General features: G+C 48.6%; 1 protein-coding gene across 1 annotated transcript in view; it reads left to right on the forward strand.

Moving 5' to 3' along the window:
• Nucleotides 1–14,619, forward strand: part of TRABD2A (TraB domain containing 2A) — a 103,205-nt gene that overhangs the window by 62,959 nt on the left and 25,627 nt on the right. Inside the window, exon 4 of the mRNA XM_065406878.1 lies at nucleotides 5,460–5,634. Within this exon, the coding sequence (XP_065262950.1) occupies nucleotides 5,460–5,634 (175 nt within the window). The remainder of the gene's footprint in view (nucleotides 1–5,459; nucleotides 5,635–14,619) is intronic.

Raw genomic sequence — 14,619 nt, forward strand, 5'->3', positions numbered from 1 at the left:
AGAAGATCGATTGCTTGCCGCCGAACCAGCTGGTAAGTATAGACGTACCCTTAGTGTGACCGGGTACAGCAGCAACACCTGGGCTCCCGGCATGCAAGGGGTTAACGCTGGCTTCCCTAGCATAGGTGTGCTGAGGAGGGGCTGTACGCTTAACAGGGTTCGCCAGGCTGGATATACAGGTATATCTGTCGTCCTCCCCTCTCCGCCCCCCCGTCGCCCCCGGTGGAGGTGCAATTTATAGTGGCAAAAGCACGCAGTAGAGCATAAACCATTTCCCCAAACAGAATTAGCTATACTGGCAAACAGACATTGTTGCTGGTATAACTGCCCATATTGTAGGGATTTAGCTGTGTTGGTCAGGGGTGTGATTTCTTTCACCCTCCTAACTGACACAGCAATGCCGGCAAAACCTCCTGGTGTAGACCAGGCTTAAGAGGGTACGTCTACACTGCAGCTGGGAATGACCCTCCCAGCCCAGGGAGACAGACCCGCACGAGCTAGTCTGCTTCAGAGAGCCGTGTGGATGTTGTGGCTTGGGCGGAGACTTGGTCTAGCCGCCCGAGCTCAGATCCAGGGGCTCGGGTGGGCACGACAGCCCGAGCTCTCGCCCAAGCTGCAATGTCCACGCTGCTAATTTTAGCATGCTAACTTGTCACTTAGAATCATAGAATATCAGGGTTGGAAGGGACCTCAGGAGGTCATCTAGTCCAACCCCCTGCTCAAAGCAGGACCAACACCAACTAAATCATCCCAGCCAGGGCTTTGTCAAGCCGGGCCTTAAAAACCTCCAAGGAAGGAGATTCCACCACCTCCCTAGGTAACGCATTCCAGTGCTTCACCGCCCTCCTAGTGAAATAGTGTTTCCTAATATCCAACCTAGACCTCCCACACTGCAACTTGAGACCATTGCTCCTTGTTCTGTCATCTGCCACCACTGAGAACAGCCGAGCTCCATCCTCTTTGGAACCCCCCCTCAGGTAGTTGAAAGCAGCTATCAAATCCCGCCTCATTCTTCTCTTCTGGAGACTAAACAATCCCAGTTCCCTCAGCCTCTCCTCATAAGTCATGTGCTCCAGACCCCTAATCATTTTTGTTGCCCTCCGCTGGACTCTTTCCAATATTTCCACATCCTTCTTGTAGTGTGGGGCCCAAAACTGGACACAGTACTCCAGATGAGGCCTCACCAATGTCGCATAAAGGGGAACGATCACGTCCCTCGATCTGCTGGCAATGCCCCTACTTATACAGCCCAAAATGCCATTAGCCTTCTTGGCAACAAGAGCACACTGTTGACTCATATCCAGCTTCTCGTCCACTGTGACCCCTAGGTCATTTTCTGCAGAACTGCTACCTAGCCATTCGGTCCCTAGTCTGTAACAGTGCATAGGATTCTTCCGTCCTAAGTGCAGGACTCTGCACTTGTCCTTGTTGAACCTCATCAGGTTTCTTTTGGCCCAATCCTCCAATTTGTCTAGGTCCCTCTGTATCTGATCCCTACCCTCCAGCGTATCTACCATGCCTCCCAGTTTAGTGTCCTCTGCAAACATGCTGAGAGTGCAGTCCACACCATCCTCCAGATCATTAATAAAGATATTAAACAAAGCCGGCCCCAGGACCGACCCTTGGGGCACCCCGCCTGAAACCGGCTGCCAACTAGACATGGAGCCATTGATCACTACCCGTTGAGCCCGATGATCTAGCCAGCTTTCTATCCACCTTACAGTCCATTCATCCAGCCCATACTTCTTTAACTTGGCGGCAAGAATACTGTGGGAGACCGTATCAAAAGCTTTGCTAAAGTCAAGGAATAACACATCCACTGCTTTCCCCTCATCCACAGAGCCAGTTATCTCCTCATAGAAGGCAATTAGGTTAGTCAGGCACAACTTCCCCTTGGTGAATCCATGCTGACTGTTCCTGATCACTTTCCACTTGGGTGGTTTGTTTTATGCTGCAAAGCTTTGACCTGGTTGAACACCCCTTTGCTGCTCCACTGCCATGTATTCTGCTGAGCTCTCCCTCCCCCAGGTTGCAATTATTTATCTGTTAACACTTTGCCCCCTTCAGCCTAGAACCACAGGGTCCGCTTGCCCTCTCACTGGGGCGGTGGAACCAGTGCAGTGGAGAGGAGAATCAGGCCATAATCTTTCCTGGTGGTGAGTTCAGAATTATCACCCCCATCCTACAGATGGGGAGAATGAGGCAGCAAGAGATTCATGGCCTGCGTTTCAAAGGTGCTGAGCAACTTCCGACTCCCCTGGATTTGATTTGCACTCGTGGGCTCTCAGCGCCTGGGAGAATCAGGCCCTGTGGCACTTGCTCAAGATGACACAGCAGGTCGTTGGCAGAGGACCAGATTCTGCGTGTGAGAACACTGCTGTAGATCCAGAGAAATGTCATTCGAATTACAGCTGGTTTACACTGGGCCAGATGCTGATCCTGGTTATGCCAGTCAGAACAGGACAAAGATCCTCTCGCGCTCAGTCTGCTTCTCTAACCGCTAGCTCACACTGTCTTTCCTTAAATAGGCCCCTTCGCAAATGTAGGTAAAGATTGCTAACAGGCTGACTTGAGTGGCTGCTTTTCTCTCCAGCCAGGACCAGAACATACTCTGTCCTGTACTCTGGCTTGTTGCCTGTAGACAGCGGAGTCTTCCCTGGCCTTTCCTTTGAGACAAACAGGATGTCTGACGGTTTAATTTTAGCACCAAAGCTCCGAGAGGTCACTTTTATTTTGTAAAGGCCCCTCTGGCATCAGGCTGTATAAGGGAAGAGTCAGTTGAGTCCCAGTGGAGCGCAGGCACAGGCTTTTTGTGCTAATAGTGACACGTGTGTGAGCCTCACTTTGGCACCTATGTAGCACTGGACAAATCACAAGCATTTTAATGCCTGTATTTCCCCCATCTTGGCAGTGGGGAGGGCAGTGACCTCCTCACAGTGGTGGCTCCATGGATTGGCTACTCCATGTTTGTCAAGTCCTTTGAGCTCCTTGGATTGTTTGCACTTCTATAGCACGTGCAGTTTTTATATATATTCCTATCGCTGTTGTGTTCATATCGGAGCCCTGTCTCGGGACGGGTATGCTTTGCATTTAACCCTGCTCTTTCGTAGCCTAGTTATTTGGGGGAGCCTTGCAGCAGCAAAGAGGTGTCTAAGAGGAAGTGTTGCAAGCATAAGGGGGGGAGGGATTACGTAGGAGGGCAGAAGGGTGTAGATGGCCTGATTTGTGTAGAGTTTTTGTATTGGTGTAACTGTTAGTTAATCTGTAATCTGTTAGTTAATAATTATCCCAGTGCAATCCTGCATGCAACTAGAACGGGTGTATAAAAGTGTTTTATAGCAGTATAGCCGTTCCACTTCCCATATGGGAAGAGCGATATTGGTATAATATGTATGTGTGTACATACCTGCATCCACCTTCCGGGGATTGAGTTAATGCTGTACAGCTTTGTAGGGCAGACAAGACCTACGTAGGAGAAGTGGGATGAAACAAAGAAAGATTGGGTTTAGAGTGAATATCAGGAAAAATGTATGAAGCCACGTAGAGTCCGTTGTGGGAACAGTCTCCCAAGCAGCACGGTGGAAGCCCCAGTGCTCTGATACTATAAACAACAAGAAAATGCCCTGTAGGGAATCATTTGGCCTTGTCAGGGTGGTGGCTAGATAACCTCAGACATTAGACCTCTGATTACATCTGAGTGTGAGGTTCTGCCTAGCAGAGCTGAGTGAGAGCTCGGTGGTGGGACGGGTGCCCTGCTGATCTGACATTTCCCTCTGTGGCGGAGCACGTTCAGTGGGGGGCGCTGCGGGACTGGAGCTACTGTCACGTTCAGTCCATTGTGCCACTCTCCTGGCACTGAGCGTTGTGTGCGTGTCACTGTCTCTTTGTTGTTGTGCACGCCTCACCATCGCCCCAGGTGCATTTGCAGCTGAGTGAATTGTTGGCAGTGATAATAATAAATAACACCTAGTTCTTATGTAGCATTTTTCCTCCACAGATCTCAAAGCGCTTTACAAAGGAGGTGAGCATCATTATCCCCATCTCACAGATGACCATACAGCTTAGACACGATTATTTTATAAGATTACTACAGACGATTAACCTTGCTTCCCGTCCCAAGGCGAGAACTGCCCTGTTGATACTATGCCACATGTTTCTGAGGGACAAGTTGCCCTTCACCTACATCAGAGTCCTTTTTCTCCACCACATAAAGCTCGCCATCAGAGACGGATTCTATGTGAGTTAGGTCAAAGAGGGACCTCCCTGCGGCCCTAATAGTCTAAATCTGTTAAAACAGCAATTCCCAACGAGTTGGACATGATCTGGGAAGTGCTCACACCCCTTTGGCGGAGAAATGACAAACAAAAAACAAAACCTGCCAAATTCTGTGGGACCAAGTGGGAGCTAACGAGGGGAAGGAAAGAGCAAGACACTGTCTTCCTCCTGGAACTCCTCACTCTTACAGCACTTACTCCCCCCCGCCCCCCTTGAATCTCGGAGGTTTTGTTTTTTAATCTCCTTCCTCTGAAGTATCAGGGATGGCCTCAGCCGGAGATGGGACTTGGATGGGGCGGGCCGGGGCTCTGAGGTGGCACCGAGCATTCTCTCTCTCAGGTGCTTGGCAGGCTGGTTCTTTCTCGCATGCTCAGGGTCAAACTGATCACCATATATGGGGTGGGGTCAGGAAGGAATTTCCCCCCAGGTCAGGCTGACCGTGACCTCAGGGGGTTTTCAACGTCCTCTGCAGCGTGCGGGTGCGTTATCTGGGTATGTCTCGTTTCATCGTTTCCCTGCCATTGCACTGGTGCACCTTGGTCCCAAAGGATGGCAAAGGATTGGGGGGGGGTTGCAGCAGGCAACCACAGATGGATTTGGGGCTAGTGTGAGGGGACTGGGGACCACCTTGTAAATGATGCACATGGAGCTGGTTGAAAAATGGGAACATTTTTAATGAAAAAAATTGTCCCTTTTTTGGAAAAATCTTGAATTTTTTTAACCGACTCTAGTTGCTTGGTTATTATTCTCCCCCAGCCAGAGCGACTTGCAGGACAGCAGGCAAATGGCTCATGTGACACTGTCCCTATGATCTTAATCTTGTAACGCTTCGGTGGGGTTAAGGAAAAGGTATGAAGCTAAAGATAGCCAGTGACAAATACGGATTTCCTCTAGCCGCACAAGCAGGATTCAAGAGCTACCATCTGACAAACCCAGAAAGTCTGTTTTCTTTGTATCAAGCTAAAACAAATTCAGTTGCACAGGTTGTAAAATCACATACTTGGAGAAATGGAGCATTATTAAAAAGTCACTGAGAGGGGTGTTTGTCCTGCTGTACGTGCTTTTTGTGGGGGGCAAGGGGGAATGCCAGGCTCCTCAATGCCTCACCTTGACAATCTTCGTCTCCTTGGAATACACCAGTGAAATAAAGTCATTTCCCACAAAGATTTTTCTTTCTTGCCTAGGTCCCAAATTTCATTAACGCCACCCTGCCACCCAACGAGCGCATTACCGCCCAAGAGATAGACAGCTATTTCCGCCAGGAGCTCATCTACAAGCGCAATGAGAGGATGGGAAAGAGGGTGAAAGACCTGCTGGAGGAGTACCCCGACAAGAGTTTCTTCTTTGCATTTGGAGCCGGTACGTGCTAGACGAGCTCTTGAATTTGATTACTTTCTTCCTGCATTCCCCAGACCCAGTTATGAATCCCCAGGCATAACTCACTGCAGGATCAGCCCTTAAAGGCATAACAAACCCTCTTATCTTAGTTGGTTCTTTAGACATAGACAATTCAAATTAAAGATAAATGTGAACTCTTTGAAGCTCGCCCTGTAGGTAGGCAGGGTTGTTGAAGGTGCATACTTGGTTTACTGTCTCATGCTAGCTTAAGTCTGAAAAGTTAGTTGGTTGATGGGTATCTAGTTCAATCAGTAGTGCCAAGACACTTCCAATGAGATTGGGGCCCCATTGTGCTGTGCTTTGCATTTGTACTTTCTAGTTATTTTCCTAAGGAACAGTTGATTCTCATTGGTTGGTAACCATTAAAACATGTTGATTTACAACTAAATAGAACCCTGACACTAAATCTGATACTTCTTTTTGCTAACCAGGAGGATACAGTATATCTAGACACATTTATTTTTATTGTCTTAGAAAATGGTGAATTTTCTTATTTACTAGATGAGTGATTTTCTACTCATGATTTGTGTCAAGGTGCATTGGGATTGAAATTGGTATTCAACTAAAAATGCCCCAAATCAGCATTTGCGATTTTTAAAATTACTTGAATAAAACTACATTAACGATGCTGGATACTAGTTTCTATGTAAGTTTACCAAAACACATTTTGCATTTAAAATTAACTGATTTATTGCAACAAAGTATTCTCTGTAGGTAATGTGTTGAACTAACTGTGCTCACCACATCCTTCAAGATTTTAGAACTACTAGACCACACTTTCACACCTAGTTTTTATTCATAGACTGGAAGAGGAAAACAAGCCTTCCTGCTTTTTCTTAACTTTGAATGAACTAGTCATTGAACTGAACTAGTTGAATAAACTGAAATGAAGAAAATATTCTCTCTGCATTTGCAGAGGAGGCTACTGCTGTCAAAAACTGGTTTAGCACTTCAACCAACTCTGGTTCCAGTTGCTGAGCCAGTGACTTCCACCAGGACAGTGGTTGGACTTTCTTTAACACTTGGCAGCAAACATGTAGTGCAATATTCTTTTTGCATTTAATTTAAATGATGTTATTAGATTATAGAGGTGTAGGCCTTAACATAGGTTGTCAATTTCAAATTTAATTTTAAATGTTTATTTTTAATAATCAACCTGTATTTAATTTAAATAAAAATCTGATCTAAATAAAAAAAAACCTCTTCATTTTCATACACCCTGGTCCTTGTGCTGAAGAGCTGACAGTCTAAATAGACAAGACAGGCAAAGGGGAGTGCAGGGGGGACAGAAGCACAGAAAGGGGAAATGACTTGGACCAGCCAAGAATAGAGCCCAGGTCTCCTGATTCCCAGTCTAGTGCCCTACCCACTGCCTCCCAATTAAATTGGTCTCTAAACCTTAATGGCCACTGAAAAGGGAAATGCAGCTAAAACCACGCTCAAGGAGAGCAGCATCCTGTCAAGCATGAGATGCACATGACACATTCATCTGATCAGTGGATGTTGCTTCAGTGAAGGTGGAAGGTCTAGATAAGGAAAGGGAAATATTTAGCTAAATGCAGTAACAGCATTTACAGTAAGGAGAAATCCCTACACATGCACCAGGTAGGTCTGGTTACGGGCTATCTGCTTAGCATAACAAGGATCTCTCACATTGAGTAGGGTGGTAATGAAAGGTAGCTGATAGTATCTGTTCAGGCATGCATAAAGATTGTATACATACCATCCTTCTGCACTAATACACTGCTGCATACAGCTCTCCACCACGGAGAAAAGTGAATCAGACACAGGTTACTTGGGTTAGGGCATTCGGGGGTGTGACCAACTTCAGACTTTGATAAATCAGCTGCCAACACCACTGGCTGAACTGTCATGTCAAAGCAGCGTGTGAATCCCTGATGGGTTCATATTGATCATGACAGACCATAGATAGGAAACAAATGCCAGCCACAGAAGAAGAGCTAGTCCCTGCCATGTGCTGCTCCAGGGATTGGGTCATAACTGAACACTGAATGGCCGACATTCAAATACAAACAAGGTCACATGGACGCAACGGTGAGCATGAAACTAGCCTGTCCTAGAAGCACTGTCCTGGAAGGAGTAATGACCTTCCAGCAGCAGCACACGCAATGAAATGGGCAGGTATAAACCAGAAATTTAAAGATACCTATTCCTGAGTTTTCTTCCCTATCTTCCATTTTGTTAGTTTATTTTTTCTCTCTCTCTCAAGAATTGTCTACACAGCAGCTTACATATGGCACGCCAGGGTGTGAATCTACAGCAGGGGTGGGCAAACTACAGCCTGTGGGCCACATCCGGCCCGTGGAACCGTCCTGCCCGGCCCCCAGCCCCTCCCCCGCTATTCCCCCTCCCCCGCAGCCTCAGCTCGCTCCGCTGCCGGCGCAATGCTCTGGGCGGTGGGGCTGTGAGCTCCTGGGGCAGCGCAGCTGCAGAGCCCGGCCTGGCCTGGTCTCTGTGCTGCGTGGTGGCGGCGGCGTGGCACGGCTGTAGTGCCGCCAGCCACCGGTGCTCCAGGCAGCGCAGTAAGGGGGCAGGGAGCAGGGGGAGTTGGATAGAGGGCAGGGGATTTCGGGGTGGTGGTCAGGGGGCGGGGGTGTGGATAGGGGGCGGTGGGGTCAGAGGGCGGGAAACAGGGGGTTGAATGGGGGCAGGGGTCCCAGGGGGCAGTCAGGAAGGAGGGGGGGTTGGATGGGGCAGCAGGTGGCAGTCAGGGGCAGGGGTTCTGGGGCAGTCGGGACAGGGAGTGGGAGTGTGTGGATGGGGCAGGGGTCCCAGAGGGGCTGTCAGGGAACAGGGGGGGTTGGATGGGGCAGGAGTCCCAGGAGGGAGGCAGATAGGAGGTGGGGGCTGGGTCACAACCCCCTCCCCTACCCGGCCCTCCATACAATTTACGAAACCCGATGCGGCCCTCAGGCCAAAAAGTTTGCCTGCCCCTGATCTACAACATAAATGTGCATCAGGTTGTTTGAAACGGGAGTAAAGCAAAGTGCACTACAGAACTTTTAGTGCGTGATAGCAGGGTCCACGCAACCAGTTAGCGTGTGGCAAGCTGGCATGCTGTACGTTCATTTCACACCCTGGCTTGTCATGCAGCAACTTATTATGTAGACCACCCCTGAATGTATTGGCCACTGTCGTCTTCACAGACAATCTTCTCTGGCTTGCTCAGTTCTCTGTCTCTTCCCTCTTTGGCACCTGCCGTAGATTCTTAAAAACCATTCCAAGATATTCATCCTCTTCTTCTCCTTCCTTCACTTCACCGTTCCCCTTGCTCTCTCTTCTCAACTGCCACGCTCCCTCCTCCAGTCCCCCCCCTGCACTTTCTCTTCTCCCCCACCCATGCGGGAAGAGCTCTTGTACTTCTGCAAGGAAATGATGCAGTGGGAAATATCCAGCCCTGTGCCTGTTGAGCTCCAGGTGACAATAGACGCTTTGCATGCAGGCTGCAGGAAGTACACTGCTGCCTCTCGCTCTCCACACACCCGTCAAAACTTTCTCAGTGTTTCCAGCCTACTTTCTATGCCCCACCTGCTGGAAGTCTCCAGGCCATTAGCATTGTTTCTTCTCTTCCCCAGGGATACACACACAGGCCTGGTCTACACTACGGGGTTAGGTTGAATTTAGCCGCGTTAGGTTGATTTAGAAATGAATGCGTCCACACAACCAACCCCGTTCCGTCGACCTAACGGGCTCTTAAAATCGACCTCTGTACTCCTCCCCGGCGAGGGGAGTAGCGCTAAAATCGACTTTGCTGGGTCGAATTTGGGGTAGTGCGGATGCAAATCGACGGTATTGGCCTCTGGGAGCTATCCCAGGGTATGTCTGCACTACAAAATAGATTGATTTTATAGAAGTCAATTTTTACGCAATCGACTGTATAAAATCGATTTCTATGTCCACACTAAGCGCATTAAGTCGGCGGAGTGCATCCTCACTACCGTGGCTAGCATCGACTTACGGAGCGGTGCACTGTGGGTAGCTATCCCACAGTTCCCGCAGTCTCCGCCACCCATTGGAATTCTGGGTTAAGCTCCCAATGCCTGATGGGGCAAAAACATTGTTGCGGGTGGTTTTGGGTACACGTCGTCAGTTGCCCCTTCCTCCGTGAAAGCAACGGCAGACAATCATTTCGCGCCTTTTTTCCTGGGTTACCCGTGCAGACGCCATACCACGGCAAGCATGGAGCCCGCTCAGCTCACAGTCACACTGCTGTTGTGGGCAAGTCTACTGTGGGGGCTGCTGTGATCCAAGTAGCCAATGCAATCATTGACATTCTGTTATCAAGGGTAGTGACTCTGGGAAATGTGCGGGCCTTTTTAGATTTTAGGGGCATCATATTCCTGTCCTTTGTCGCTGGTGAAGAAGTCTTGCAGCCGTACATTCCAGTCCGGTTGGCGCTGTAACACCCCATAGCACCTTCTGTGGTTGACACATGTAACAGCTCCAGGGCTCTTGCTCTTTTGCCTTGGCCGAGGTACCTTGCCCTACCCAGACCTCCAAGCATTCGACACAGGGGCACCTGCAGCAGCTGGCATTGCTACACAGCAGCAGGTCCTTGCCTTCACAGCAGATGGTGCAGTAGGACTGCTAACCGTCGTCCTCCACTGCTTCTGCTGCAACTCTGCTCTCCTGCTCCCCAGCGACGAGCTCCAGGGATCCGTACTGGTCCTCCTGGGTGCTGCTGGCAGCAGACAGTGCAGTAGGACTGGTAACCGTCCTCGTCTGACATGTAGCTTGGCCGGGGGTTCTAGGAACGTCTTCCCTGCCCGGCTCCTAGCAACCTCCAGGACATGGTGTACGGCTCCATCACTTCCCCTGCAACTCTGCTCTCCTGAAGCCTGGACAGTAGTAAGGAGCAGTTCAACTATAGGCTGAGCAAGTGCAGAATGGTGGTAGAATGTGCCTTTGGACATTTAAAAGCTCGCTGGCGCTGTTGGTCGGACAGCACAACCAACATTCCCGTTGTTATTGCTGCTTGCTGTGTGCTCCATAATATCTGTGAGAGTAAGGGGGAGATGTTTATGGCCGGGTGGGAGGTTGTTGCAAATCGCCTGGTGTCCGATTTTGAGCAGCCAGACACCAGGGCGATTAGAAGAGCTCAGCAAGGCGCGCTGCACATCAGAGAGGCTTTGAAAACCAGTTTCATGACTGCCCAGGCTTCGGTGTGACAGTTGGGTGTGTTTCTCCTTGATGCAAAGCCGCCCCCTTTGTTGATTTTAATTCCGTGTAAGCCAACCACCCTCCCCACTTTGAAATAAAGTAACTATTGTTTTGAAACCATTCTTTCTTTATTAATTAAAAAAAAAATAATGAGATAATGGACAAGGTAGCCCAGGTGGGGTGGGGGAGGAGGGAAGGACAAGGCCACATTGCTTATTGTAGCGACACTAAAAATTAAACTGTTTGAATGACAGCCTTCTGTTCCTTGGGCCATCCTCTGGAGTGGAGTGGCTGGGTTCCTGGAGCCTCCCTCCCCGCGTTCTTGGGCGTCTGGGTGAGCGGATATGGAACATGGGGAGGAGGGCAGGCGGTTATACAGTGGATGCAGCAGGGGTCTGTGCTCTTGTTGGCTTTCCTGCAGCTCCACCAGACGCTTCATCATGTCCGTTTGCTCCCCCTTTAGCCTCAGCATCGCGTCCTGCCTCCGCTCTTCGCGCTTACTTAACGCTTTCCTGGACTCTGCCACTGAATGCCTCCATGCATTAAGCTGTACCCATGATTTCCAAGCTCATGCAGTCCTCCCGCACTGATAGGGCACAGCTTAATGCATGGAGGCACCCACAGTGCACCGCTCCGTAAGTCCATGCTAGCCACGGTAGTGAGGATGCACTCCGCCGACTTAATGCGCTTAGTGTGGACATACGCAATCGGCTGTATAAAATCAATTTCTAAAAATCGACTTCTATAAAATTGACCTAATTTCATAGTGTAGATAGAGAGAGAGAGACACAGACACAGACTCACTCACTCTGTACAGGGGCCAATTTGGAAAGTATCCCATTGTCATGTCTTTCAGCGGTATTTATCTGGCCCCATCTGAGTACTTTTACTCTTTTAATGTATGTATTCTCACCGCACCCCAGCGAGGAAGGGCAGGGCTTTTACCCCCTGGGGAACTGCGGTACAGAGAAAGGATAAGTGACGTGCTCAAGAGCATGCAGGAAACCTCTGGCGGAGCAGGAAATTGAATGCAGGTTTCCCAAGTCACATGCTAGTGCCTTTAGCCATCTTTGTATTTGGGTGCATGTCTTTGCTCTTCTCATTTATCAGCCCTGGGCTTAAGGAAGTTCAATAACGCCACTGTAGATCATGCAGAAAGCAGTACAGGCTCCAGATCATGGGTCCTGTAACTCTGGCTTGTAGTTTAAAATTCCCTAGGTCTGGCATTCAGCGTAGATTTTTATAATTGCCCTGCACATTAGTTTAGTGCTTGGCTCATCCACAATGCCTTATGCAGTAAATGGTGTCTTCACGGAGGTTTATTTGGATAACAGCAAGCTGGGGAAGAGGATCACTCTGTGTTGCAGTTCAGTGTTTGCATTGCTTGAGTATTTTCCTCCGTTCTTGTGCTGAAGTACCCGGAAATGTGCTTGGCACCTCATAGACCGAGGCAAGGCACAATCCCTTCACGAAAGAGCATACACAAGCCAGGGCCATAAACAGATACAGGAGTGGGAGCGCAGAAAGGGGAGATAAAGAACAGGATGATGAAAATGGGGCCAGATCCTCAGCTGCTAAGAATAAGTGTATTTACACCAGCAGAGAATCTGCCACCAGCAGCACATTTCTATTACAAAACAAAATAAGGGTACGGGGCCACCCGGGAGCCTGGGTGCATCCTCAAGTTGCCAGCTCGTGCTGAAGCTCACGCCACCATGTCTACACACCGACGTCACCCCTGCAGGTTATGCTGGCCCGTGTTGTTATAATCACACTTTCACTTACAGTGTAGACATCTCCAAAGAGGGCAAAGTTAAGGTAAATTGGGTGGGGTGCTAGTGAGGGATGCAGGATAAGTGCTCATTTCCAGAGGTTTAAAACATTTGGTTTTTAGCAAGGTGTAGTATTTTGTAAGGAAAGCGTAACATTGTTTTTTGGTGTTAACTGCCCTCCACTGAAAAACACTTTCATTTCCTACTCTCTTCTAACGAATCTTTAGTTTGGGCATGGATGGGGTGCTATTAACCTTGCCTCTTTTACCTATCTTTCCTTTGTATTTGTATTTTTATCAAAACGTCATCAAACCAGAAAAAATTGATAGACCGTGTGGCTTTCAGTGGATTCAAATGCAGTTTGATGCTTTATTTAGTATAGAAGTTCGTGCAAAAAACTAGCATTAGTGCGGTGTTGCGAGTGAGACTAAAGCAGTCAGAAGAGAGGAAATGCAGAGTTAATAGGAAAAGCTTAGCTTTAGCTCTTCTCTCTGTATCATGCCGTAAAATATAATCTCACCTTGTATTATGAATATATTGTGATAGACCCAGACCAGTTGGGTACAGCAGAGTAGCAGAAGGGAGATATACTGGCCACTGGATAAGTAGTTTTCTGTTCCCTGAGTGACCAGAGCAGGGGCTGCTCCAGGCTAATAGACCACCTGACTCCAATTAACCTGCTAAGAGTCAGGTGAGGCAGTTAAGCACCTGACTCTAATTAAGGCCCCTCTGATGCTATAAAAGGGCTCACTCCAGTCAAGCCAGGGGGAGCGGAAGTGTGTGAGAGGAACTGGGAGCAAGAGGTGTGCAAGAAGCTGAGAGTGAGTAGGCGAACTGCTGGAGGACTGAGGAGTTACAAGCGTTATCAGACATCAGGAGGAAGGTCCGGTGGTGAGGACAAAGAAGGTGTTGGGAGGAGGCCATGGGGAAGTAGCACAGGGAGTTGTAGGTGTCGTGCAACTGTACCAGGAGGCACTATAGACAGCTGCAGTCCACAGGGCCCTGAGCTGGAACCCAGAGTAGAGGGCGGGCCCGGGTTCCCCCCATACCTCCCAACTCCTGATCAAACACAGAAGGAATTGACCTGGACTATAGCTTCTACCAGAGGGGAAGGTCTCTGGACTGTTTCCTGACCCACAGGATGAATCTGTGAAGCAAGCAAATCCGCCAATAAGCGCAGGACCCACCAAGGTAGAGGAGGAACTTTGTCACAATATGTTGACCTTTTAATTGCATAAGCCTTGACGGAGGGTAGGGGGTAAAGATGGACCCTGCACAGCTTCACTGATGTCAATGGATTCTGCACAGGTCAACATTAGCCAATCTCCATACAAAATCATGGCTGTAAACTCCAATTTCTTATGCTATGCCACATGTTGTGAGTTAAGGTATAGTAGAGTCCATGTTCAGACCTGGCTTATTTTGTAGATTTCATTGAGAGTTTAGAGAAACAAACACTTGTCCTATATATTTTAGTGAGACATTTTTCACTCATCATTCAGTTACAGAACCAGTTTTTTAACACAAACATAAATGTAAAAACAAAACAAAATAAAAAAACCCAAACCACCAAACAAACTAGCTGAGCAGATTTTGATGAAACGTTCCAGAAAGTCTTGCCTCTTGCCAAGACAGAACTTAGAAGGGGAAGCCTGTGTTTTGGAAGCTGTTAATGAGCTCCCCCCATCAGTCCATGCCATCCATACAGTTGAGAGATTTCACTGGGGGGCAGCTGATGAGAGTTAAATGCTCACCTGTGTGAGTAAAAGGTGGAGAAGGTCCCAGCCTGCCCCCTTGTGCACAGAACAGTTGACCTCAGTGAGAGGTTTGGCCCACTGAATTTTTTAAACCCTGGGACAATTCCTTTTTGTCTCTGAGGTGTTTCCTTTCTGTTCCTACTGAAAAAAACAAGGGCTGTATTATTCTGAAACTATTAACACAGACTGAATGTTGGCAAACTGTCAGTAAGGCTACAAAAAGAAGGGCTATGGTC

This window comes from Emys orbicularis, chromosome 6 (genome assembly GCF_028017835.1).
Source record: "Emys orbicularis isolate rEmyOrb1 chromosome 6, rEmyOrb1.hap1, whole genome shotgun sequence".
Classification (NCBI taxonomy): Eukaryota; Metazoa; Chordata; order Testudines; family Emydidae; genus Emys; species Emys orbicularis.